Source organism: Vitis vinifera, chromosome 13 (assembly GCF_030704535.1).
Source record: "Vitis vinifera cultivar Pinot Noir 40024 chromosome 13, ASM3070453v1".
NCBI lineage: Eukaryota > Viridiplantae > Streptophyta > Magnoliopsida > Vitales > Vitaceae > Vitis > Vitis vinifera.
Genome location: NC_081817.1, coordinates 29,636,375 through 29,663,129, shown reverse-complemented (window position 1 = coordinate 29,663,129; position 26,755 = coordinate 29,636,375). Strand labels below are relative to the sequence as shown.

Here is a 26,755-nt window from a genome sequence, read left to right as displayed (position 1 = left end):
ATGGACAGACTGAAAAATGAAGTATATATGTTTCTGAAAGAGTGTTTCTTTTCGTTTCATTGCTATAGGATCTTGATTGTGTTGAAATTTGACCCAAGTTGTAATTGTATTGCCGATCATAGGCTCAGAACTATTTAAGTGCCTGGAACAAATGCATGGAGAATCGTATACAGATTTCATGATGAGCAAGCTAGTCTCGGTCATTGGTGATGTTTGCAAGTCGAATCTAGGAATGGATGCTACTTCAGCTACTGAGATTGCAAAGGCAGTTGATGTGATTGTAAATTCAGCTGCCAATACAATCCTTGATGAAAGGTCCTGTCCATTTTGCTTACATTGTTGCTTGTATGCTTTGTATATGAAAGTGGTCAATGACACTGTCATTAAGATTTCTGACTTCTGTTTTATCCAAACATAGGTATGATGTTGCTCTCAACACAAACACAAAAGGACCTTCTCGACTCGTAAGCTTTGCCAAGAAGTACAAGAAACCGAGTCTGTCTGTGCATGTATCAACCGGTAAGTAATGAAGACTAGAAAAATGTTGAGATAAGAGTTCCAATGTAATTAAGCAGATGAATGTTGTCTGTTACACAGCATATGTGAATGGGGAAAGAGGAGTGGTGTCAGAGAAGCCCTTCTGCATTGGAGAGAGCCACCTCAGCGAACTCTTCAACATCCTTCCCTGTACTGGACGTCGATGCTGAAATAGAGTTGGCTTCTAATGTAATGGAATCTTTGAAAGACAGTGAGGTAACCCAAAAGATGAAATAGCATGTACTCATGCTTTGTACATTGTTCCTTTTCTTGTCAACATTAGAATGCTAGACCCATTAATTTTATCCAATGGAAAAGGTCAGCTCCCAGATCTTCTTTGTGCAAAGCAGTGATTGATGTGGTAAGAACCCAAGCAAATATTTCATTAGTTCCTTTACGTGTTTTCATTTGATTCACTATGTGATTTTGAAGTTATGGGATGAGTTTATGGATATGAACTGTAGGTTCCAGCAGATATGGTTGTTAATGTAACCATGGCAGCCACAGCAAAGCAAGGGAATGCTGGGAAACCAGGGCATCATGTGTACCACATCACCTCGTCTGTTGCAAATCCACTAGTATTGGGCGATGCCTTCAAATTTTCCTGTAATCACTTCAATTCTTCTCCTCTTATAGACTCAAAAGGGAAGAGGATTGACATTACTGGAATGAAGTACTTCAGCCCCATGGACACTCACTCCTCATACATTGGGAATAAATTAGTTCAACAGGGTGGGCTGATGGATGCAACCATTTCAGACCAAAAGTTGCATCGAGTGCGTGAATTGAAATGCATAAGGAAGGTGGAGCGTGTTCTTCACATGGTTAGGATATATGAGCCATACATGTTCTACACTACAGCTCTAAACTAAGCAATTTGCTCTGAATCTCCTGACATCCACAATATATTAGGCCCCAAATTCTTTTTCTTATTTTATTTTCATTATTTACGAACTTTTTCCTATTTATCCATCCTCCGAAAATTGCAGCCGTTTTACAATGATGTTACCACATCCCATGTCAAATCAATGCATAAGATTTCAACTGACCTAAGATTCCGTGTTAATGCAAAATTTTATTTGTATAAACAAGCAACAAGGAAGAATATGGTGAAATGTATACACAGATCATCCCAACAAGGCAAGAAAAGAGCAGAGGCTAGAATAGAAATGCGTCGTTAGACAACAAACCAAAAATCAGAAGACTTCAGGATCCTAGGCTTTCTAAACAAGAAAGACATGAATAAAATGAAACATAAGACTGATTGCTTTAAATTTAGCTTTCTAAACGCTGTTGAGCCCATCTCCTAGCGTCCTCTTGTAACTGCTCCTTTGATACCTCACCATTCATATAATTCACCTTCTTTCTACAAAGAACCCATCATCAACAAATATATTATATTAGGCTAACTTTGGTCCCTGCAACACGTTCATCAAATTTATATTAGCTCTGCGATAAAACCACAAGCCCGACTCTTTGTAGCCCATTTCTTGCGCAGCCAACAAATGCTGCTCAGATCCATTTGTTCTGTCACTCAGACCATCAAAGAAAAGAAATGAAACTAATTAACGCAATGAAATAAGAGAAAATTAGATTGCCAAATAAAAAATTGAATCTCCTTGTACCCTCTACAGCCCCAAGGAAAAAAGGAAGAAGCAAATCTATGACAAAGAAAAGGACAAAAACAAAAAACCAAAATAGCACCCCAATTTAAGCAGGAAATGATACACTACAGCATTGGCAGCTGCACAGCCTACATAATTTAAATGCAAGGGGGCCTAAGCAATGCCCATTTTACATGCTTCTGGACCATCCCACCACCAGTAATAAAAGCCTAGCAGCCTGATTACTAACACCTCATTCAGACTAGTATGAAGATGCTGCAGGAAATTGAGTGACTGGGTGGCACCACTACAAAAAGTAATCAGGCGTTCTGCGGGTTACATCCGGTTCTCCTCTCCTTGGAGCTGGTTCAAACTGCATCCACAAGAACATGAGCAACTCTATTACCATCTCTAAAACTAGATCGCTACCACAACTGCATGCAGTAATTAGTTTGGAAAAAGCCCCCATGCCAATGACAAAATCAGGCAAAATCTTGCTGTTTCCCATGTGTCACATGATTTAATGAGTACTTGAAGTAAGCTTGGATGAGAAACAGCCCAGCTTATTTTGAAAAATTTTCATCATGTTCATTTGCCTATGTGCCTTCATGCATGTCTTTGTACGTGAGTGCAAAAGAGACAAACCTGAATGAATGTGTGACCTTTGCAGTCATCAACTTCCAAAATTGATGCCATGTTTCCACAGCGATAACAGTAGTTGGGTGCACTAAATATGGTGACAACTTTTTGTTCCTGTCACAGGCAATGTCAAATTAACAAACCCAGCCACCTAATATACAGAACAAATCAAAATTTGCCCCAGCCACTGAAGAATTAGTAATTACATGTCCCCAGTTAAATCCCTCCATAACCAGTTGATGAGCTCTAGCAATCAGCTTTAGGTTGTTAGTATGATTGAATTGCTCAGATATGTCCTGAAATAATGTATTTCACATGTGAAGAAACTAGTAAAGGCTCCAAGAACACCATTTTTTGGGGGAGAAGTGGGAGAAAGAAATAAACATAAAAATGGTATCTGAACCATACCTGGCCAAAAGTATATCCAGCACCACGGGGAGAGATACCCCAACCACACCGATCATCTGGATCAGACCATAAGAGATCACACATGGGCCCTTCATGAGGAACTTCTTGAACACGGTCAAAATTCCGAATGTTATCAAGTGTTTCAATGGATGGGGACAATCCACCATGCAAACAAAATATTTCAGATTCAACCTAAAAGTCCAAAAAAAGAAAAAGACCATCTGGTTATTTAACAAAAAAGGCTAAGTTCCCTTACAAAAACACAGCAACATACAGACTGCAGTCGGAAAATACTAACAAGCAGTTTGATTTGTTCTGTGAAAAATCTATGACCCCATACTACATGTATCAAGGCCACTACTAATTTAACATTTATCTACAAAGTTAGAAACACTAAAACATGTACTTCCTTATTAAACAACAAATTTCATATAGAAGAAAAGGGGAACACCCCAATGATTTTCCTTTTTCTTTTTTCTTTTTTAATCTTATAATAAGGATAGTTATATATACAAGCACTACAAGGCACAAAACCAGCTACACAAGAAGACAGGAAGTACACAACGACAATGCAAATGTTAAGTGATAATCAGCTTGGTATATTATTGGTCCATTCCTAACATTTCAAGCTTTTTGAAGTCACTCTTTCACATAGCATTAGAACTTTGGTTCTCGGAGGTCTTGTATCTAAAGATAGGAATTAATATATCAAAACACAAAAGAGCACAAAACCAGCTTCACAGAAAGTATATGTTGCCAGGTAAATCCTAAAGCTTGATATATTATTTTGGTCCATTCTTAAAGCTTTTAGGGTAAGTGCAGTTTCACAAGGTATAGGAGCTATGGTTCTTGAAGGTCTTGTGCTCAAGCCTCTTCATCTAATTTACTACTTAATTTGTTGACATGTGCCAAAGTATATCATATTTGGGATAGTGTGTTGCATTAGCCAAAATATCTAATATAGCTTAAGCCTATGGGGTAAGTGGTGGTCTAACACTACAAACGGAAATCAGGAAAGGCAGAAAAAAAAAACAGAGAATCACAAAATTTATTTTGCTATTTCAACTCAAGAAAATCAGGAAAGGCATTAAAAAAAAAAAAAAAAAACAGAGGTAGAACAGAAATAACAAAATTCATTTTGCTATTTCAACTCAAGAAAGCTTCTGGAAAATAATAAGAAAGCAACAATTTAATGACCTCAATTCTTAGTAAGAAATACTAGTGGATAACCATAAAATGACCTTAGATAACATGAGAAAATAATAGTGAAAATGTAGAATTCTACTAACCAAGGCCGTCAATGGGAAATAATCAAAAAGGTCTGTAAAAATCTTCCAAACATTAGCATTTCCATACCTGTCAGAAACAGTAAAAAGGAGTATCAGTACAGAATACAGATATTCAAGAAGCAATAGGAGAGGGAAATATGCTGCATGACACCACCTACATAGAATGTCACTAAAATGAACAAGTGAGACAGATCATGAAAGTAATATTATCCAACAAGATAGGCATATCTAGAAGCAGGTCCCATGATGCGTATTGTTTGCTGATGACATTCACATTGTTTTATTTCATGAGACTAGAACAGCTATAAATTTTAAGCTACAACTATGGGAAAGTTACAGAATCCAAAGATTTTGTGGCAAGTCAGACTAAAAAGTGTATATGGTATAAGACTTTAGCAAGATCAGGGAATAATGGTATTGGCAATCAGAAGGTACCTAAATCAAAAGTTAATTGTTTATTATCAGGGAGAACATTCCAAGTAGAATGCAGGATGGTTAAAGTGGAGAACTGCTTCTCAGGTATTGTTTGATTGTTAAGTACCCATCAAATTCAAAGGAAATATTTCTCAAAAAATAGCAATGGCCAGTGTTCAAAGAAACAGGTTTAAAAAATTGGCACAGCTACAATGGAGGAATAAGAAGCAAATACATCCATGGTAGATGATAAGGGAGTTACCAACAAACGCAGCAGTAAGGATAAATGATTTGATTCACAGTGATTTAATTTGTGCTGAAGGTGCTCCAAGGGCATTTTCCCATAGAACTTTTGGGCTTTAAAGTGATATTCAGGCTTACTTTATCATGATAATATACTGCAGTCATGCTAATGCAACTTTGTACACACCAAGCCAACCCAACTTTGCCTTGTTCCCACTATGCAGAGTCTTTCATCCCTCTTGTTCAGCCACTCCATTGGATATTTTGGGGATTCCCGTTCATATGATTGGATCAATGTTTTAAAGACTCCAGACAAGAAAAGTGGTTGGCTCACTCTGGAACAGCTTAGCCAAAATGTTCATGACACAAAAACAGGTGGAAAAACTATAAAAAAAATATTAGAAAAGAAAAAAAAAAAGAGAAACAAATATGATCAGCAAGTAAGAAGTTATAAAAATAATCTAATATAATTTGAGAGCATAATACTGCTAACATAAGGAGTATGCCATAAATATTATTTTAATCTTTTAAATGGTAAAAGGTCAAGGAGACTAGGATATCAACCAAATTAAAAGCCAAATGCCGTCCAACCAGTTCAGACATCTAGTCCAGTTTTAATATGACTAAAGGTTTCACACCACCTGATCACTTTGAATAACCTCCCTATTGAGGGCATGGGACAGTGACTTGACATGTTTCCTCCAAGTGAATTTTTCTTCCCTCATGGTGCCCATCTCAAAAACTTTGGAACAGAAACATAAATCTCACTTCAATCCTATCATCAACAGTATCCTTCTTACAAAGCCTCACTAGGTAAACATCATTCCCCTTTTCTTTTATAACAAAAATTTGTTATTTTGGAACATTGCACATGTATGAATGGACAAATCAGAAAAGATCAAGAGCAATCTAGCATAAACTAAAATACTAATGGTACAGAACTCCATACTACCAATGCCTCGACTCCTCTACCTTGAATTTAAGCTCAAATAGTAGATAGTGTCAAGGAACATAAGGTGTGGCAAATATAGGGAACCTCAATGCAAAACATAGGTATAAAGAAGACTCAATTAATTCAGAAGATAAAGCTGGAACTATTCACGATATGTGAAGAATATAATGAATTGTAACAGACAAGATAGGAATTAAGAACTAGTTTTTTTTTTTTTTCCTTTTGATAAGTAGGAATTAGGAACATAGTGGGACAGACATTACAGCTAGAGTATTGAATAATAACAAGTAAATAAGCAATCATATTATAACTGCATAAAAACTTAGAGCAAGAAAGAACATTATTTTCCTTTTCTATCCCTGCTGGGACTTGACCTCCCATTTCTCCACCCCAACCCCTTTCCACTTGAGCCAGTCTTCAAGGACAGCAAGAAAGAACATTATTCAGCACCATGTGTGTGTGTATGAGTGAATGAGTGAATGAGTGAGAGAGAGTGAATGCGTGTGTATGTGAGAAAGAGAGAGTTAGTAAAATAGATGCAGACTCAGCAAATTTGCCTTAAAATGATTCAACAACGGTAGAATATAATTTGTTGCATTGTCTTTCAGATCAAGGATACTTGAAACTTACTTGCGTAAGCATTCATCATAAAACCCATAAACCTGAGTAATCTGCAGGCAAAAGCATGAGCCAATATCAGTAGATAGCACTCACCAGAGTACAGGGAGACAAATATCATTAGTATTAATAAGTTCAAAAAGAGAGAGAGTAACAATTGTATAGAATTTCTGAAAATAATGTTGTATAACCTAGACAAACAGGAAAAAGCACCTCAAATAATTTCATAGAGAAGACAACCCCTAGTGAAGAAATCAAGGAAACCCAAACAAAACCAAAAAAAAGCCATCATCACTACTACCACTACCAAATCATTCCAGCTGTTTCATAAAGGAGAGCATATCAGAAAGAGGAAAGGAGAGCAGTGAGGGCCAATAATATGCATATCAGTAAGTCCAAATCATGTTATAGTGCCCATGGAAAAAGCAAGCATTTCTCTACCTGTCAATTTATGTCTGTAGCTTATACTTTAAAACATTCAAAGTGGATGATCCAGATTATTAAAGCAAAGGAAAAGAAAGAAAAGGCAAAACAAAGGAGAGAGAACACTATGACAATCTAATCCACTTTTTTTTTTCTCTCCTCTCTGGGTCTCTCATGTTTCCCTTCTTAGGGTTTGGCTCCTCAGGGCTTCTCACTTCTCTACCCGTCAAATTATGTGATTATCTGTGGACTAGGCTTTAAAACATTCCAAGCGGATGATACAGGTTATAAAAGCGAAGGAAAAAGAGGCAAAACAGTATAGAAGTGGGGACATCATGACAATCTAGTCCTTAGTTTTTATGTTCTTCGTGTTTAGTCTGTCTTGGACTCTAGCTGCTGCTGCTTCTTCTTCTTTTTAAACTTTGTTTGGGTTTTATTTGTATACATCCTTTAGGGCTCACCCCTTTTAACATCTTTTTAATAAATTATATTGCCTATTAAAAAAAAAAAAAAGGATAAACGCACAATTAAAAGAGGAAAATTAAATAATAGAATACCTGTCGGCTTTCATGATTTCCTCTGAGGATTGTGATACGTTGTGGATAACGGACTTTCAGGGCCACCAAGAGCTGAAATAAAAGCCAACCAATGTCACCAAAATGATTATGATAATAGTTGTCAAGAACTTATGATACACTATATGATATAATTTCCATGCAAAAAGATACATATTACCAGTACATATCTCAAGTGTATCTTTTGATACATATATAATACATGATGTTTAATATTATTTATATGATTAAGAAGTGTCACAATGTTTATTTATATTATAACAATGGGAGAAAGAAAGGAGGTGATCCCAAGCAAAAGAAACATTGTGTGTTGTGGGAGGCATCTATGGAAGTTTGCAGCTTTATGGAAATTGCCTAGGAGGTGTTATTTGAGCGAAACATGTCTTATTAGAATGATTTAAATGTTGACCCTTTTTATAGGTAACATTGCATCAAATGGTGATTGAAACCTACCTATCCCAACCCCTCAAGACCAATTTAAATGCTAACCTTAAGGGTATTGACAAAAGAAGAATGAAAAGTTGTCTAATATCTCACCTTCCTTTGTTATTTTTCTCTTTTCTTAGGGATGGGGTGTTCAAGATGAATTTAGAACTTTGAAGATGGCACACAAATACACATGTCAATAGTCCATACATGTACACAAGCATTCTTGTATGTTCTCATCATTTCTTATTTAGAAATATCGGTTCAACCTTTATGGAAGCTTGGAACCTTGGCATGATGGTATTTTTTGGCAAACTAGTTGGACCTTGTAATTAAAAATATAGTTGAAGTTTATAAGTTCATATTTTATGATGGTTTATGGGCAAAAATATAATGTATAATTACGGGATTTCATCAAAACTATAATGCTCAATGTTTACATACATATGCTTTATTGAATGCTTATATTCACCTATTTTAAAATTGCTATCTTTTGTAAAATCAATTGCATATTGCTTTAAACTATATTCTTACAATATACATATGTACATACACACAAACATATATATACACACATATGAAAGAAGATGTGTTAAAAATGTCAAAATATTGTGTGAATGGCCGAATACCTTGGCCTTGAGTTTTGTTTATTATATATAGACTTTACAAGGATGCTATACATGGAAAGCAAATAAAAGCAAATAAATTCCCACATGATTCTAGCCCTATACATGTAAACTATAATCTGTCAAATAATGTATGCTAACTGTACAGAATAATAAATGGAGAAATAAGGAAACAATTGTGGGCTAAAATAAGGAAAGAAGTGTGGGCTAAAATAAGGAAAGAAGTGTGGACAGCAAAGTTGTCATTTGACAGCCCCCCTCAAATTGATGCAGGTTGATCAACAAGCATCAATTTGCTACTTAGCAATGTCAATGACGAGGGAAAGCCTTGGTGAAGATATCAGCAATTTGTAAGTCAGTGGAAATATGTGGAAGAGTGATAACACGAGCTTCAAAGGCTGCACGGATAGAGTGACAGTCCACTTCAATATGCTTTGTGCGCTCATGATAGACAGGATTGGTCGTGATCTGATTAGCACTTGTATTATCGGCATGTAGAGGTGTAGGATCGGTCTCAGAAAAATCTAACTCCGCAAGCAAACCTCGAAGCCAAATGATTTTAGAACAAGCAAGAGACATCGTCCGGTACTCAAATTTTGTAGGTGACTTAGAGACTCTGTCTTGCTTGTTACTTTTCACAAACATCTTAAACTAAAACTCCCAACTAAGATAGTTTTTGCCATTGAAACGAACAATAGAATATTCTCCAAACATTACGAAAACAGAAATAGCCTTGGAAACAAAAAAAAAAAAAAAAAACATCGTCAAAGAGCCTAAATCTGATAACAAACCTCCAAATAATCGAAGATCTCCAAGAGCCTAGAAGCGAAGAAACCCAAAGAAAACTCCAAGATCACACCATAGATGTGTTGTCACAACCACCAGAAAAAAAAACAAAAAAAAAAAGAACCCAAAAGCTGGGCTAGAGTCTGAGAGCCCCTAGGGCTAAATCCGAGAAAACCCAAAGAAAAACTAGAAAGTGTGTAAACTCTAGGTTCAGAACACAAGCTCTAATACCATGTCAAAATATTGTGTGAATGGCCGAATACCTTGGCCTTGAGTTTTGCATATTATATATAGACTTTACAAGGATGCTATACATGGAAAGCAAATAAAAGCAAATAAATTCCCGCATGATTCTAGCCCTATACATGTAAACTATAATCTGTCAAATAATATATGCTAACTGTACAGAATAATAAATGGAGAAATAAGAAAACAATTGTGGGCTAAAATAAGGAAAGAAGTGTGGACAACAAAGCTGTTTGACAAAAAATACTATGATCACAATATTACACCATATACAATACAAAAATATGAAAAACAATACGTCATATAGATCACAAGGTGACAACCATGGTAGGTCTTGGGTTCGATTCCTACTACTAGTTGAATACCCGGGATTTCCCAGTGTAAGTTGTGGCGAGAGCATGGTTAGCACCCTGAGGTTTGAGTCCCCATGAAGAGTCCAAAGGGCTCGGCCATGGAAGGTTCCTCGATTATCACAAAAAATAAAAGGGCAACAACTATGGTAAAATCCGAATTGAATGTAGCTAAAAATACTTTACAAACTATCATAAATTTGTCAAGTCCCATCTCTAATCATTTTTCTAAATCCTTATATGCCCTAATTTATTTTGTCAACAAATCCAAAATTATTGTGCTTAATAATTTCCAATGAGAATGCTCTTTAATAAAAAAAAATTTAAATTCATTAATTGCAACCTTATCTCAAGAAAAACATATTCTAACTGATGGGGGGTAGAGAGAGAGAGAGAGAGAGAGAGAGAGAGAGAGAGAGAGAGAGATGGGATAAACCTTAAGAGTCTCACTAAAGCCTTTCTAGGATTCTCACTAAGGAAAAAAGAAAAACGGAATCTCACCTTTAACTATTCCAAAGTGTGTAAAAATTAATATCCACTCATTTTATTCTAGTTCCTAACAAATAAAGTAGTCTATCAGAACTCTAATTCTCTGGCTAGAACTCCCAAACCTTCCAAATATCGGAGTTAGAACATAGAAAACTTGTAATTGAATCAGATGAAAAAATAAAATAATTTTGGAATTTAAAAAAAAATCCAAAATTAAAAAATTCCAAAAATCATATGAATTTCTTGTGATCAGATTTTTTTTTTTTTTTTTTTTTACCAGAGAGGACTTCCCAAATTCTAAATAGAAGTCAAATAACCAGCAACCACTAACCTTAGCTTCAAACACAATCTACAACAAAAATACCTTGATTGGGTCAAAATGGGATTCTTCGTTCCCTTTTCATTAATAAACCTTAAGGAGCTCAAAGGAGGCGTACAAAAATTTCCTGAGACTAAATGAAGATATTGAACTCACAATTCAAGAGGGATCCAAAGGCATGTTAACAAGGAGCATTGTGCCTAAGCACAAACCTAGAAAAGAGCTTAGTCCAAGCTAAATATACTGTATCTAAGTTAAAACACTCCAGCACTATTCTTTTTATCTTTTTTTTTTTTTTTTTCAAAAGAAAATAAAGATATATTAAAATGCCAAACAATCAAGCACTAAGATAACCCAAGTAAAGAGGGCATAACCCAAGTAACATAGTCAAGCACTAATTATTGCTTCAGTACTAGCCTATTTCTGGGATTATTTATCATTTGCGAAATAAATAGTTGACCACTAAGATAATATAGTGAAGAACATTGATAAATAGTTAACTAAGATAAATAGTTAACTACTATGCTAATATAGTGAAGAACATTCATAAGAATAAATTAATGATAAAGAAATTTTCATACTGCCATTAAAGCAAAAAATATTTATGCCAAAGGGATAAAATAAGCTCCACAATCAGAAAAATAACCCCCACTTATTGAAAATTGTAAATATAACCTCAATTTGACTTTTTTACCACTACTTTTTTTCCAGATGTGAAATAGGGATAAAATATTTGAAAGGTATTTTTGTCCAAAAAGAATTATTTTTGATGGTTATAAAAGATGGAGGTTATTCTTCCAAATACGCAATTGTTTTATTCCTTTAAATGAAACAACACTTAAAGCAATAGCATGATAGTTGGCCAAGCACGCGTTGGACTGACAAGGAGCATATGTGTTTTGAAAGTTAAACAAAATTGATGTGCATGTCTAATCTGAAGTTTTTCTTCTATGATAGGAGTTGAAAATTACAATGACTCAACTGATACTTACCGTGACAGTTTCAACTGAATAATACCCACGATCCACATAATCTCCCATGAACAAGTAATTCGTATCTGGACACTAACAATTAAGGAAAAAGACATCATCAAGTTCATACTTAAAGAGAACAGAAAGGAAAAACAGATGGAAACAGATGGTGTAGAAAAAAAAAAAAAGAACTTGAACTTGCTCAATTTATTTTATGGAAGATGCAGTTAGACACAAAGACAAACTAATACAGAAATTCACAAATACATCAATTTTAGGTGGTAAAAATACAAAATAAGTCATATTAGTTTGTTCTTTACATTAAAATGCTAGTGTCCAAATATGTCAATAAGAATGATATTCTTTAGATTTCTTTTACAGGACAATTTATTCCAAGGCAAGGGTATTTAGAGCCTCAACATTGGGCTTTTGTTCTAAAAAATATTAATAAATATTAGAAGTGTTAATTAATGAACAAAGATATGAAATAATACTAAGCTATATTGGTGGCTGTAATTTAGTGGTAAGATTCCATGTTATCGCCATAGAGACCTGGGCTAGAATCCCAGCTGCCACATTATAATCATAATCATTTTTATTTATTAAAAAAACATATGAAATAGTATTAAGCATGCTCCGAGAAAGAAAATAAAAAATCACAGTAAAGCAGCTTCATTTTCAAAAACTAAACATGCACTGGCACCTCATGTCCAGTTCCATCCTCATTAGCATACCTTTGGCACTCAGAATTTTCTTCCCTAGCTCAAACAAAGAAACCCAAGAGAAAAGGAGTATAGAAGGGCCACAGACGAAATACCTTCCCTCCAATTCGAAAAAGTTCTGCAAGATCATGAAATTGCCCATGAATATCTCCACATATGGTCACAGGGCTTTTTACTGGCTGTACAATACACAAATCAGAAAAAAAAAAAAAAAGGAAAAAAAAATTAAACTTAGACAAGAGGCTGGAGTCATGATGGAGAAGAGAACAAAAAACATATGACGTGAGAAATCCAAAAATCATGTGAAACTAAGGAAATTGCATGCAATTTTACAGCTACACGATAACCACACCAAAACAGCACTTAATTGGGGACCCAAACTACTAGAGCGTATTACAATCAAGATTGAGTTGGAGAAGCTCATATCAGTATACATTGATTGCCAAGCCTGGTCTAAGAGAAGATTCCACTTTTTTAGCACAATATTTAATGCACAACCTACTAAAAGCATGGCCATATACTTAAATGAGTAATTCTCTGGGATTTCATGAGTTATAATCACTGAATAAAAGTCCAATATAGGAATTTATATGGGGAAAAATTGGCTTGGAAAGATCAGATTTATTGTGGAAAAAGGCTAAGCAAATGATAATAGTTGGAAATTTTTGAAGCAGTTAAAGATTGACAGGAAAATAGAAGGTTTGACACACAAATTTAATAAAATGTCCATGCAATGGTATATAATAGATAAGCAGACCAATACTAATTCCAGAGAAAATGAAAGCATAATCGGTATAGTAGATAAAAGAGAGGATAGATCCCATCCTCTCACCAAAGAGAACATGTCTACATGAGTTAAAAGAGCAAGACTACAATAAATGCCTTTCTGGTACAAATCCAAGGATTGCCAATTTTTTGTTCTGTCTCCACCAGCCATTTTTTGATAGGTAAGATTTTTTTCCCTCTTTTTGTCCTCATTGGGACTTGAACCTATAATCTCCCACAAACCCACCCTAACCCTTTACTACTAGAGTCAAGCCTCAAGGGCCCATCTTCACCAGCTTATCATCAAAACTTTGGTTTTTTTTCATAAGGCAAAAAAGGTGTATGGTCAAGGTCAGTCCTAAATCACCAAACTTCACTAAAGAGCCTGGTCAAAGGCCTGAAAAGGCCAAATGGTTAACTGCCATATGTCATACAGCAATAATGGCATACTTTGCTTGCACCCTTTTTGTTAGCTTCTTTTAATATAATTTTGTTTGCCAATCAAAAAAGAAGAAAGAAGGAAAAAAATACAGAAACCATAACGTATATATTGTTGTGAAAAGTTGCAAAAGGCCCCCATACATGCATAAGTAAAGCTGACTGACAGCCAAGATCACAATTCGAGCCCAGGAAGGGATCAGTAAGTTCTTGAACATAAGAAAAGTGGGTGCATTATTTAATCAAAGAGGGATGAATGTTCCTAAGAATAGAATGTCTTTTAACCCAAATAACAAATCTAACCATCAAAAAAGAGAAGTTTTCTTGTAATGGAAGAAAAATAGCAAGTTTAGCCAACAAAATAAGAGAGCTGCTCTTGCATAGTTAGACAAACTCCATGAGAGAGTTAAACCAAAAGAAATTAACATATTAGCTAAGGCCCTTGCCAACAGGATCAAATGAGTGGCTAAGACAATTGTTTTTGAGGTTTGGTGCACTTTTTCTGGCCCTTTACATATATATTTCATTTGCCTATCAAGAAAAAAAAAAAAAAAAAAGACGATTGTTTTAGAGGTTCAAGATACTTTTATGAAGGATAAGCAAATCCCTACTTCTGGTCCTAATTACCCATGAAGCCATCAATTCAAAGTTAAATAGCTTCAAAGCAGATATTGTGGGCAAGATCTCTCTCCCTCTCTCTCTGTTCATTCTAGAATGGCGAAAAGAGTTTCCACAAGATTTTGAGGTAGTAAGGATGAGGGTCAAGGTATAGAGATTTCACATCCTCTATTTGCCATTAATACTTTGTTTTCTGTGGTGCAAAGTAGAACACTTCTTCTGTGGCTTATGGGTATCCTCCTTTAGTTTGGAACTGTCTCTAGGTTAAATGTCAATTGTTTGGAGAAGGGTGAGACTTCCCCAATGAGGTAAGTGGAGAATATAATGCATCTAACAATCATGTTAGGTTGGAAAATGGACCATTTATCTACTACTTATTTGAGATTGTCTTTGAGAGCATGTTGTAAGTCTAAAGCTGTCTGGGATTCAACAATTAAAAGAAGGCCAGCATCTAGTAAAAGATGATATCTCAAAATGGGGCAGATGGTAGCCTATGGCACCTATCATTCTCACTTTTAGATGTGTTTAGAGTGCTGTCTCTTTCGGTGAAAGATGTGTTGTCAGGATGACATGGGTGTTCTGTCAGGAAAAAACGAAGGGCAAGAAAAACCAAGCTTGGAGGTTAGCCCCCTTGTATTTGTATTGGATCATTTGGCAAGAGAGAAACCAAAGAACTTTCAGAGGCTTGGAGCAGTCAAATTCAATTGCTAAAGGATTCTTTTATCTAGACACCCTTTTCTTTGGTTCAAATTTTGTTTGGGAACAGGGTGTTGCTCCACACCATATTTCGTTGATTGGATGGGGTTGCTCTAGTGTGTTTACTTTTTCCCTCTCTTCCCTTTGAGGATCTTTGTATACCTCCTATATGCTTGGTTTTACCCCTTTTATTGGTATTTTTAAATAAAATGTCTTCTGTTTACCAAAAGATCTTCCTGAGAGGGTATGAGTAAACCAACTCATTCAAAATACTAAGTTGAGTTTTCCAATATATTTTCTCTTGTTTTATAATGCCAATATAGGTGCATGACAGATCAGACACACTGATGAGACTCCCACTCGGAAAGACAGAATTATGGAGGCAGACTACTCACTCGACAGAGAAAAAAGGAAGGTGGTTTAAGGACAAGAAGGCTGCTTGATCTCAATAAAGTTTTGAGGGGCAAGTAGCTATGGAGGTTTGCAGGGAATAGATATAGATGAGAAAAGTTGTGGTGGTCAAGTATGGGGAAATAGAGAGAATCGGCGTGCTAGAAAGGGAGGAAAGGGGAGTCAGGCCTATTGGTGTGGTTTGTTCAAAAGCTATTATAATGTTTCAGATGTTTTTGAAGGTTTTAGTTGTGTCTTGGTGGGAAGTAGGCTAAGGACTAAATTTTGGAAGGATGTTTGATAATAGGAGACTGCTGCACTGATTGATTGTTTCCTGAAGCTCTTTCATCAGGACAAAAAGGGTGGTCACAGATTATTGATGTCCAATTGGTGCAAGTAGTTATTGAAGCTAACAATTTTTCAGCAATTCTCGTGACTGGAAGCTACAGCTGGTTAAGAGATTTGTGGCTTGCATTTACCTCCATGTGGTCAAAGAGGATAAGGAAACATGAGTTCAAAGATCACCAAAAAATGTTGTATTTTAGTTGTATCTTTCCATCATGAGCCCCTTCCCTCTAGGCAAACATTCCAGTTTAACATCACGAGAGTGGGGGTCTAATGCTCAGCCAAGGTTGGTTTTTTTTTCTTGGGAAGCTGCTTTGGAAAAGATCCCTTCTTTATTTATTTATCTTCAATAGGTAAACAAAAAGATCCCTTCTTTAGAGTTTAGATTTTTTTTTTTTCATAGATAAATAAGGATTGTATTAAAAAGAAGATCCTTTCTTTAGATTAGTTTATTAAAAGAAGAATCTTGTTGTAATCTGTGTAGGTCAGGAAAGGAATCAACCAATCATACCCTTATACATTTTCCCATCCTCAAAGCCCCTAGTCTTGGTGTTTTCTATCTTTAGTATTTCATGGGTGATGCCTTATTTGGTATGAAGACTTTGTCATCATAAAAGAAAAGGGAAGTGGAGGATAAAACTTTTGAAGGGATGAACTGGTAAAAAATTAAGCACAATTTTTTTTTCTCTGGAAGTCCTTGTTCTCTTGTTTAGGATTCTTTAGAGGCAGGGCAGTTTTTCTTTTCCAGATTTCATTACTTGAGGCCAAGGATGATGGTTAAGCCTCTTTTGCTGAGCCCTTTTTTTTTTTTCTGATAGGTACTCTTTTGCTGAGCCCTTCTGTTTGTGTGTGTGTGTGTGTGTGTGTGGTTTTTTTGCCTTATTCAAGTGCTTTAAGCACACTTCCTGTAACCAGAGTTGTGACCCCTTTTCTGGCGTTCTGAATCTCACTAGCTTGCCTTTAGGAAGAAAAAAACGGAGAAGAAAATTCTGCCTTATTGAGTCTCATGGCCGAAAACTAGAAATTACTTTATAAATATTCCACACTAAAATGATGAATAATAAATGCCTCTATCTTATACTACACCTTGTGTTGAAACTAAAGCAGTGAATACCACATTTAAGTCACCTATAAACACTCCCACACAAAATGACTACAATCACTGTCACAACTGGAGTGTAGGGAGAAATGTTCCAAACAACCTCAGAATAGCACACACCATAATGTCCTGGAAAGACCTCAAATTTTTGTTCACGAATTCTGAATGCTTCAGATTATCATTTTATTAGTAAGCCATATGAATTGAAAAACATCACAGCCAGTAAATAGGAAATGAGAAATAGGAACTGAGTGATTCTAAATTTTGAGCTATCTAGGCATTTACTAGCCACTACAATGCTCGAATGAGCTACAGGTACAGTAACTCAACCTCGGAACTACTATTCACTTCATCAGTTCAAACTGTAAAAATTAGTTTTCAGACGACAAAACAAAACAAATACTGGAACTGAACAAATGCAATTAAAATGATAGAAATAGCATTAAAAAGGACAAATGAGGATACCTGAACATTACTTTCCTCCATTAGTATCTCCTTCGCCTTCTCGCATAATGTCCTAACCTACAGCCGCAAAGAAAGTTGTTAGACCTCCAAATATGGTTTCAGATCCTCACTAACACTAATCCATTAATAGGATGGAAAATGGCATCAATAATGACACAAAAAACACGTCCAAATGAGAAATGAAAGTTGTTTGGTTGTTATAGTGGATATGGGAAATAGGAAAACAACCCACCTTTTCTTTTTTTTAATAGTATATAAGAATAATATTAAAAAAACACCTTACAGAAGGTGCATCAAAGTAAACACAATGCATACAACAGCCAAACATTTGTTTATGGGCAACACAGATTGGGGAAGAATTTTGGGTTGGCTGGAACTTCTCCACCTCAATCACTAATACCCAAATTCTAATGCAACTCATCACATATTCCATGGTATTCACCAGTTTGGATAGACCTCACAATTTTAATCGCTTCCTATAGTGTTTTTTTTTTTTTTGATAGGCAAAAACAGAATTATATTAGAAAAGGGCACCAAAAGGAAAGCCCAAAGTATACAGGGAGTATACAAAGGACCCTTAAAGCACACCCAAGAGAAAGGAAAACAAACCCGACCCTCATCTAGCGCCTAGCCAATCAAGAAAACTAGGTAAAGTGAGAGGATCTACATTTACAATTGATTTTGTCCACACCCAAAGATTACAAACAAAAGAATTCTTCAACCTATGAACCGAAAAGTCCTCATTATCGAAAGCAATCCTGTTTCTTTCCATCCAAACCGCCCAAAAGAGGCACAACGGGGCTGCCTTCCACACCTTTCTATGCTTCTTGCCCAACATAAAGCCCCTCCATTCAATAAGGGTCTCTCTAGCCGAATAAGGGAGGACCCAACACACTCCAAAAAGGGCGAACAATAAATCCCATAAGGCTCTTGCCTTAGAGCAATGAATAAGGATATGATCAATTGACTCCTCTTCCTCACAGCACATAAAACATCTGTTAGCAACAGCCCAACCCCTCTTTTTAAGCTGGTCCATAGTAAGCACCTTACCCCAAGCAGCCTCCCAAGCAAAGAAACTCACTTTGGACGGCACACTAGGGTTCCATATCAACCCATGAGGGAAAAGACCAGCTCTTCTTGAAGATAGATCATTATAGAGCGATTTAACTGAAAAACTCTCATTCGAAGTCACTTTCCACATCATTCTATCTTCCATAATAGGACTAAGCCTTGCGCCTCGGATTGTCAAAAGAAGCCTCTCCACCTCCTCCACCTCCCAATCATTGAAGGGCCTAGAAAATCTAGGACACCAAGCCCCTTCCACTCCCGAAGTGTCCCAAAACTCCTCTACCCAAGCCTCCTTAGAGAAAGCAAAAGCATACAAGGAGGGAAAAGAATTGCATAAGGGGAGATTCCCCCACCATATATCTTTCCAAAATTTTACCCTTCTACCATTCCCCACTAAAAAAGCGACTTTATTTTGCATAAGGGCACCTTCCTTCCTTATTTCCTTCCAAAATCCTACCCCATAACTCTCCCTCACTTCTCTAGAACTCCACCCCCCTTCTTCCTCCCCAAACTTCCTACTAATGACATGCCTCCAAAAGTTCTCCCTTTCAATCGCAAACCGCCAATTCCACTTGCAAAGAAGGGCCCTATTAAGGATGGAAAGACGTCTAACTCCCAAACCCCCCTTCCTCTTATCCATGCAAACAGTATCCCAGTTAACTAAGTGAGGCTTCCTCTCCAAAGCACCCCCTCCCCACAAGAAGTCCCTTTGAATTTTCTCCAACCTTAGACTCACCACTCTTGGCATTCGGAGTAAGGACATCAAGTATATAGGCATGCTTGACAATGTACTCCGAATTAGAGTAATTCTCCCTCCTTTGGAAATAAATTGCCTCTTCCACAAGGCCAGCCGTTTCCGAAATCGCTCTTCCACTCCATCCCAAACAGCCACCGACTTGTGGTTTGCCCCCAAAGGGATCCCCAAATAAGAAGAAGGCAGCTTACCCACTTTACAGCCAGCCTCAAGAGCCAAATTTTCCAAATTCTCCACTCTACCAACCGGTAAAATTTCGCTTTTGTCCAAGTTGATTCTCAAACCTGATATGGCTTCAAACCACATCAACAACCAGCTTAAATGGACCATCTGATCTTCGGAAGCTTCACAAAACACTAATGTGTCGTCGGCAAACAGCAAATGAGAGACTAAGGCCCCATTCCCACCCCTTCCATCAACCCTACAGCCTGAAAGGAACCCTCCCTCCACTGCTCTATGGATCAGCCTACTAAGGGCCTCCATTCCTATCACAAATAGGTAAGGAGATATGGGGTCCCCCTGCCGCAGCCCCCTTGAGCTGTTGAAGAAGCCTTCCGGGGTGCCATTGATCAAAACTGAAAACGTTGCTGTAGAGATGCACCAGGATATCCACCCAATCCACTTCTCCCCAAATCCCATGCTTTGCAATACAACCATCAAAAAGTTCCAATTTATGTGATCGTATGCCTTCTCTAAATCCAATTTACATAACAATCCACACTCGTTTCGTTTCAACAGAGAATCTATTGCCTCATTGGCAATAAGGGCAGCATCAAGAATCTGTCTTCCTTCAACAAAAGCGTTTTGAGCTGAAGACACCACTTTGCCCACTACCTTCTTAAGTCTGTTGGCTAACACTTTTGCCAACAGTTTATACAATCCGCCCACCAAGCTGATCGGTCTGAAGTCTCTAAGGTCCTCGGCTCCAGGTTTTTTTGGGATTAGGACCAGGAAGGTCGAATTTAGGCTCCTAACGAATCTGCCGCGCTCATGAAACTCTAACAGAAAACCCATAATCTCTTCTTTGACAACATCCCAACAAAATTGCCAAAACCTAATGGGGAAGCCGTCTGGACCCGGAGCTTTGTCCCCGTTCAGGTCTGAAAGAGCCTTGAGGACCTCTTCCTCTGAAAACACCTCCTCCAGACCAGCTGCATCCTCATCACCAATTCTATTAAAATCCAGACCTTCCATAGAGGGGTGCCAGCCCCCCGGGTCAGTCAACTGGTCCTTGAAGGCTCTAACCACACCCCTCTTTATCTCCTGCTCCTCAGTTAGCCATACACCATCAACTTTAATCTTGGACAGGCAGTTTCTCCTTCTATGGGAGTTAGCCATTTTGTGAAAAAAGCCTGTGTTTCTATCCCCCTCCCTAAGCCAAACTTCTCTTGATTTTTGTCTCCAAGAAACCTCCTCCATTAGGGCCCATTTTTCGAAGTCCCCCTTTGCTGCCTTTCTAGCTTCCAATTCCTCCAAAGATAAGGGACGAAGCTTCTCCTGACCATCCCAGAAATTTACCTTGTCCAGAGCCACTTTCTTATTGACACCCACCTGCCCAAAAACCTCCTTATTCCACGACTTTAGAATAGCCTTCAATGCCTTCAACTTCTCAGCAAGGATGAAGCTAAACGAGCCATTAAAGCTTAGACTCTGCCACCACCCCTTCAACAGATCCTTAAATCCCTCCTCCTTAAGCCACATATTTTCAAACCGAAAAGGAACAGGACCTCTTCTAACCCCTCCCCCATCCAATAGAATAGGGAAGTGGTCGGACACAGGCCTAGGGAGGGTACACTGCACCGCCCCCTTAAAGTGATCCTCCCAATCCTCCGACACCAAGAAACGATCTAACCTGGTCATAGCTTGATTATTCAGGCCTCCACTCCAGGTGAAAGGACCCCCCTGAAAGGGAAGATCCCTCAAATCCAATTCATCAATCACTTCCGAGAATCTTCTCATTGAAGAAGACAATCTTCCCCCTCTTCTGCTCTCATTCGGGAATCTAATTAAATTGAAATCACCTCCGATACACCAAGGATCGCTCCATAGCCCGCGGATGGCCCCTAACTCTTCCCAAAACAGCTCTCTATATCTCTTTACTGTAGGGCCATACACTCCTGAAAAAATCCAATTAAAACCATCTTCACAGTTTTTGAACCGGCAGGAGACGGAGAAAAGACCTACCTCCATCCCTTCCAGCTCCAGCACTCTTTTGTCCCAAAAAACCAACACCCCTCCAGCTGCCCCTCTCGCATTTAGAACTCCCCAATCTAAAAATCTCCCCACACCAAGACTTCTCACCACCCCTAGAGACATCTGAGACATTTTAGTCTCCTGCAGGCATACCAAATCCACTTTTTGGGCTCTAATTAAGGCCTTAATTGAACTCCTCTTATTTCTGTCATTCACCCCCCGGACATTCCAAGATAGGATTTTAATCTTCATTTGAGGCACAGGGCTCTGTCCCCGTTTCTTCTATCCGAGCCTTTCTTCCTGCTTTCTCCTTCATAATTAATCGACCATTCCAATTTTTTCACTTCCCTATCAAACCTAGTCATCCCTGAACTTCCTTTCTTCTTGCCTTGATCCCTCCTTGATTTCAGCCTTAACAGAAGTTTAAGAACTTCCCCCTCAACACCAACTGTCGAGAATCCCAAGGACTTGCTGAACTTAGCCAAGCTACTGTCATCCCAACCGCTGCCCTGGTCCTCTTCTTCCTCCAGATCCTCACTCTCCTTTGACCTGACACCCCTGTTCTTTCCCCCCTCTGTACTCATCTCCCACGGCCTGCCATCAGTCAACAACGCTCGCAACGGAGCATGATACCCATCTTCTTCGTCAATAACTACCGGATCCCTAACAACCCCCACCACCATAGCCCGATCGCACCCAGAAAGAGAAGAAGAAGAGAAGTGGACCCGAACCCCCCCAAGAACATCGATGACGGGCTCGTACCTGGATGCTTCAGCTAGCAGCGCTTCTTCGGACATCCGCGCTCTCGCCTTCGCCATTAGAGACTCGGAATCCCTCCAATCTCCTCCAAGGATGCAAGCGATCCCCCCGTCTTCCTTAACTTGGCCACCCGAAGCTTCCATCGAAGCCCTAATCTCCATCCCCCCGACCTCGGCACGAGGAGAAGCCCTATTTTCTCTTAATCCCCCCAACACCGGTTCAAAACCTATGTCGGCCCTCTCTTCGCAGCCCTCGATCAACCCCTTTATGAGGAAAGGCCTTTCCTCGCAGCCCATTACCCACCCTTTTAAGGTGATGGGCCTGGGCTCACAATCTGGCCCAAACGTCTGGACTCCCACAAATTCTGACTTAAGACCACCATCTCCAAGCCCGCTCCTGGCTTGGGCCTCCCAATCAGGCCCAAAAACACAAGCAGCTGGCCCAGATTTAAAACCTCCCATGTTTGCTAACTTCCCTCCCCCTCGACTGCTGATCCCGCAGCTGTCTTCTCCACCAGTCACCTCCTTTCCAGGCCCCCTACCAGCCAACTCATATGGACAGCCTGAAATCCCTTTAGAAGAACTACCACAGGGCGGCTCACCTGCTCCCCTCTGCTCCATCGGCTGTCCAACCTTCACGATCACGCCTCCTCTACACTCTTCACGAGACCCACTCCCTGCAACTTCTACAGCCACTGCATCCCCTTTCCCGAGAGCACTTCCCGCCGGCACCACCTGAGAGAACCAAGGTGGGGATTCCCACCACAGCTGGACTGAGAAGCACCCCATCTCATCCGCAATCTGGACGGAGGAAGGTGTGTCCCTGCCCACCGATTTCACCAACAATCTAGCCCATTGCAGCTCTGCCATTGATTCCGTCTTGTTGTCCACAGCAATGAACCCACCACAACCATCTCCTATCAACTTAAACACCTCTCGATTCCATAAATGAAGGGGAAGACCTACCACTCTCACCCATACCTCTCTAGCAAAAACACCATTGCTGAAACACCCCACCTCCGGGTGCCATCTTTCCATCATTAAAACACTGCCTAGAACCTTTCTCTTCCCTCTAGCAAGAACACGCTCGGCCTCACTCATCAATTCGAACTCAAATAGCAATAGCCCACCTCCCATTACAGCTATGTCCAGCTTTCCTTTGAGGAGCCAAGCGTGGACAGCCCAGTTTTTCAGAAAAACCAACGCAGGAGGATGGTTCTCCACCTTATCCCATCTACCCACTAAGCAACGACCAAGCTGCTCTAATCTACCAGGCTTCACCCTCCCTCCCCTTTCCAGCCAAACCTTGTCCCCAAGTCTCCCCAATCTCAGATTTACTACATCTGCATATGTCCTTTGATCAGGCTCTTTTTCCTTCTTCAGCACCTCAAGAGAAAGAGGGTCCTTTACTCCTCTAAAAGGAGCTACCCCAACCTCTCTCAGCTTCTCAGCCAAGGTGTTCCATCCTCCAAATAGCCTCTTTCCTTCTGGAAAAATTAAGCAAAACCTTTTTGCCTCCAAATCACGAACAGAACAGAGAATGAATCTACCTGCCTCATTTGTACGACGCTCCAATCTATATTTCCTATTCTCCTCCTCCCATGCGAGGGACCAATTACTATCATCTCTATCTCTACAGCAGGACTCCACACCTACCAGCAGACTACTGAGGCTTGCATCTCCAAATCTGATCCAAGATGATAGCCCTTTACATCTCTCCCAAATGCATCCTCTCAGCTTTCCTCCTACTTCATCAATCACAAGATCATAAGCTTTAGATTCCACAGTAAACCGTCTTCTACCTCCTCTAGACATCTTCGTTCTCCCTCTGATTCTACTATTTTCATTTCATCTAATCACTCTCTAATCTCTTTATCACCCAATATACCTTAGATATAATGTGTCATTTTTTTCTTTTGGAGAAATTTTTGAAAATTTTCTATGATGCCCTCTACACATAACACACACGCATGTGCAACAAATAGCACACAGCAACTACAGCTGAACATAGTTAGTCCAAGAACACAATTTAGGAGCTCATGTTGTAGGGCAAATAAAGCAAAACAAGCTCAAAAATTTCAATTGAGCACCAATATAGTGTTTTTCATCCCTTGTTTAAAGAACAATTAATGTTCTTTAAACAAGGGAGAAATTAATGTATCCCTTGTTTAAAGAACATTAATTTCTCTAGGCACTAGATCTATCAATCATGAGTCATCAATGACAGGGATCAAGTATTCATTTCTAAATGAGGTCAGAACAGCCCACTAATAAACCAGTGAATGATTTCCAAAATTATTTTACTAGATGTTAGACCCTTTTCATTTAGGCATTATTTAGATCTTAGGGGCCATATACGAAAAGGAGAAATTAAAGGATTATCAATTTTCATTTCTTTATGATGAAAATAGTGAAAGACAAAAAAATTATAATGGAAACTTGGGGAAGTTTATACATTTCAAAACTCTTCATTTTCTGTTTAAAAAAAGGGTTGGGATGAAGTGGATGAAAATTTTACTAGATTACATTTTCTTTCCTTGTAACATATTTATTGTTTGAGACTCCAACCTAAAACCTCGAACCTTTTTTTCCTTTATTTACCTTTTTCTCTACTATTTTTCTTTTCCTCCACGTTTTCTGGTAAACCAAATAGAGCCTTAGTTCTGAATGACTTATTTCTATTGGAATATACTTACATGCCAAAATTTATATAATCTATTGCGGAGAGATGCCATTCAATTGATTTTCTCATTCTTGTCCTTTAAATATAACCCATTTGTCCGTGTTTACCAATGGAAGATGTCTCTTTAATTAACAACTCTTTTGGTCCTAACTTTGTCAGCACGCAAGGAAGAAAGAGTCGTTAATGAAGACAGCTTTAATTCATATAATCCATCATATAGGCGTCTATTTCCAACCACACTAAGATCACAAATTAACTGAAATCGTTCACTCTAACAGAGATTTTCTAATATAAAGTTGTTTGGTGAAATTTCCCTTTTGTAAATGTAATGAACGGCTGGCTGAGAAAGGAAAGGCATAGCATTCAACAACTTGAAACACCTTCGACCTCGGAGGATGATGTAGACGAAAAAAAAGGGCGAAAAAAGGAATAATAAACGTCATGCCCAATGGTGAAGTGCGCTTGGTGATCAATTCCTTCCACCGGCTACACCATGAACATATTCGTTCAAGAAAATACATTAGACCAAATTTCCTTCAGGGGCCCAATTGACAGTATCTCATGCCCACTTATATGGAAAATCAACCTCCAAGTGGCACCAAAGTGAAATTAAACGGAACCCCTTCAGATAAAAAGAGTGATAAAACTGAGATTGGCTTCAAAGGTAGGGCAAAAGAACCCTAGATCCGAGGTAAATTACCAGAAAACAAGGGAATGATGCCGAAATGATGTTTGAAACGAAGGAAGAAAGGCGTAGAGAAGAAAGAGAGAACCTCTTGCTCGGACAAGGGCTTGCACTGCATGAGCTGAGAAATCTGGGCATCAAGGTTGCCATGTGAGTCGGAAGAGATCAGATCCATACTCATCCTCTTTCTTGCTGTTGTAGGGAGTTAGAGGCACTCCTCAGAATCAAATGGAAACAGCCAGATTGGAAGCTGACACTAACCCTAACCCTAGATTTCGCTGCTCTTGTGCTCTGGAGAGGGATGAGGCTGTGGTGGTGGTGTAACCAAAGAGAGAAACCCTCGCGAAGGCTTGGATCCCCCTTTTATCTCAGTCCCATTCAACTGCCACCAACATTAATTACAACATTACCGCCTCACCTTTTCAAATATAAACCTTTGCCCCCGCCCCCTCTCCTCGGTTTTATTTTTCATTCAGAATTTTTTCCTTTTAAGCCACTTCCAGTGATGCAGATATTGAATAGAATCAAGCTTCTTTTGAGATCCATACAGATGATTAATTAGATGAAAATTAATTTGGACTTTAATCTCAATTAATTTTTTTAATTACTATAACTTAATAATGAGGAATTGTAGATTACAAGTAATAAATATGAAAAAATATTGTTAAACATCAAACAACCATAAATCACAATAAATAAAAATCTTGAAATATGAGTTTGGTTCAATTTTTTTCCATTTTTGGGCAAGATAATCAAAAATGGGAATCAACCGAATTGATTTTCACCATTCCCAAATCCAATCCATCCTTATTATGGTTGAAAACCAAGTTGACACAAAACTAATTTAGAGTGACGTTTGTTACATTTCTAACACTTAAATAATAAAAATTTTAAAATACTAAAAATGTTAAAGGTGTTTTCTAAAATCACTGTCGGGAGTTTATAATATAATTGATAATGATTTTAAAAAATATTTCTAATTTTTTTAACACTTTAAATTTTTCATTTTTTAAGTATTAAAAATTATAGAAATACTTCATAAAATTATTATCAAACACACATTTTTTAAGTGTTTTTAACCTTATAAATACTTGAGAGATAAAAATTTTAAAGTGTTAAAAATATTATAAACATTCTCTATAATCACTGTCAAATGCATTT

At 38.1% G+C, this 26,755-nt stretch overlaps 3 protein-coding genes across 3 annotated transcripts; 1 reads left to right on the top strand and 2 right to left on the bottom strand.

The window, feature by feature from the left end:
- Positions 1 to 606: 606 nt before the first annotated feature.
- On the top strand, positions 607 to 1,409 carry LOC104881351 (fatty acyl-CoA reductase 2, chloroplastic-like). The gene is made up of 2 exons (XM_010661300.2): positions 607 to 753; positions 1,002 to 1,409. Exons 1-2 carry the CDS (start codon positions 607 to 609, stop codon positions 1,407 to 1,409), a joined length of 555 nt encoding a protein of 184 aa, XP_010659602.2.
- Positions 1,410 to 2,102: 693 nt separating this feature from the next.
- Positions 2,103 to 26,046, bottom strand: LOC100264866 (serine/threonine-protein phosphatase PP2A-2 catalytic subunit). Its single transcript, XM_002270342.3, has 11 exons — positions 25,683 to 26,046; positions 17,454 to 17,510; positions 12,733 to 12,816; positions 11,937 to 12,008; positions 7,685 to 7,756; positions 6,717 to 6,757; positions 4,478 to 4,544; positions 3,189 to 3,380; positions 2,987 to 3,076; positions 2,787 to 2,894; positions 2,103 to 2,514 (listed from the first exon to the last, which is right to left on the bottom strand). The coding sequence occupies exons 1-11, from the start codon at positions 25,773 to 25,775 to the stop codon at positions 2,449 to 2,451; spliced, it is 942 nt and encodes a 313-aa protein (XP_002270378.1). The 5' UTR covers positions 25,776 to 26,046; the 3' UTR covers positions 2,103 to 2,448.
- Positions 21,371 to 25,706, bottom strand: LOC132254980 (uncharacterized). Its single transcript, XM_059742195.1, has 2 exons — positions 25,610 to 25,706; positions 21,371 to 25,531 (listed from the first exon to the last, which is right to left on the bottom strand). The coding sequence occupies exon 2, from the start codon at positions 24,039 to 24,041 to the stop codon at positions 21,717 to 21,719; it is 2,325 nt and encodes a 774-aa protein (XP_059598178.1). The 5' UTR covers positions 24,042 to 25,531; positions 25,610 to 25,706; the 3' UTR covers positions 21,371 to 21,716.
- Positions 26,047 to 26,755: the final 709 nt, after the last annotated feature.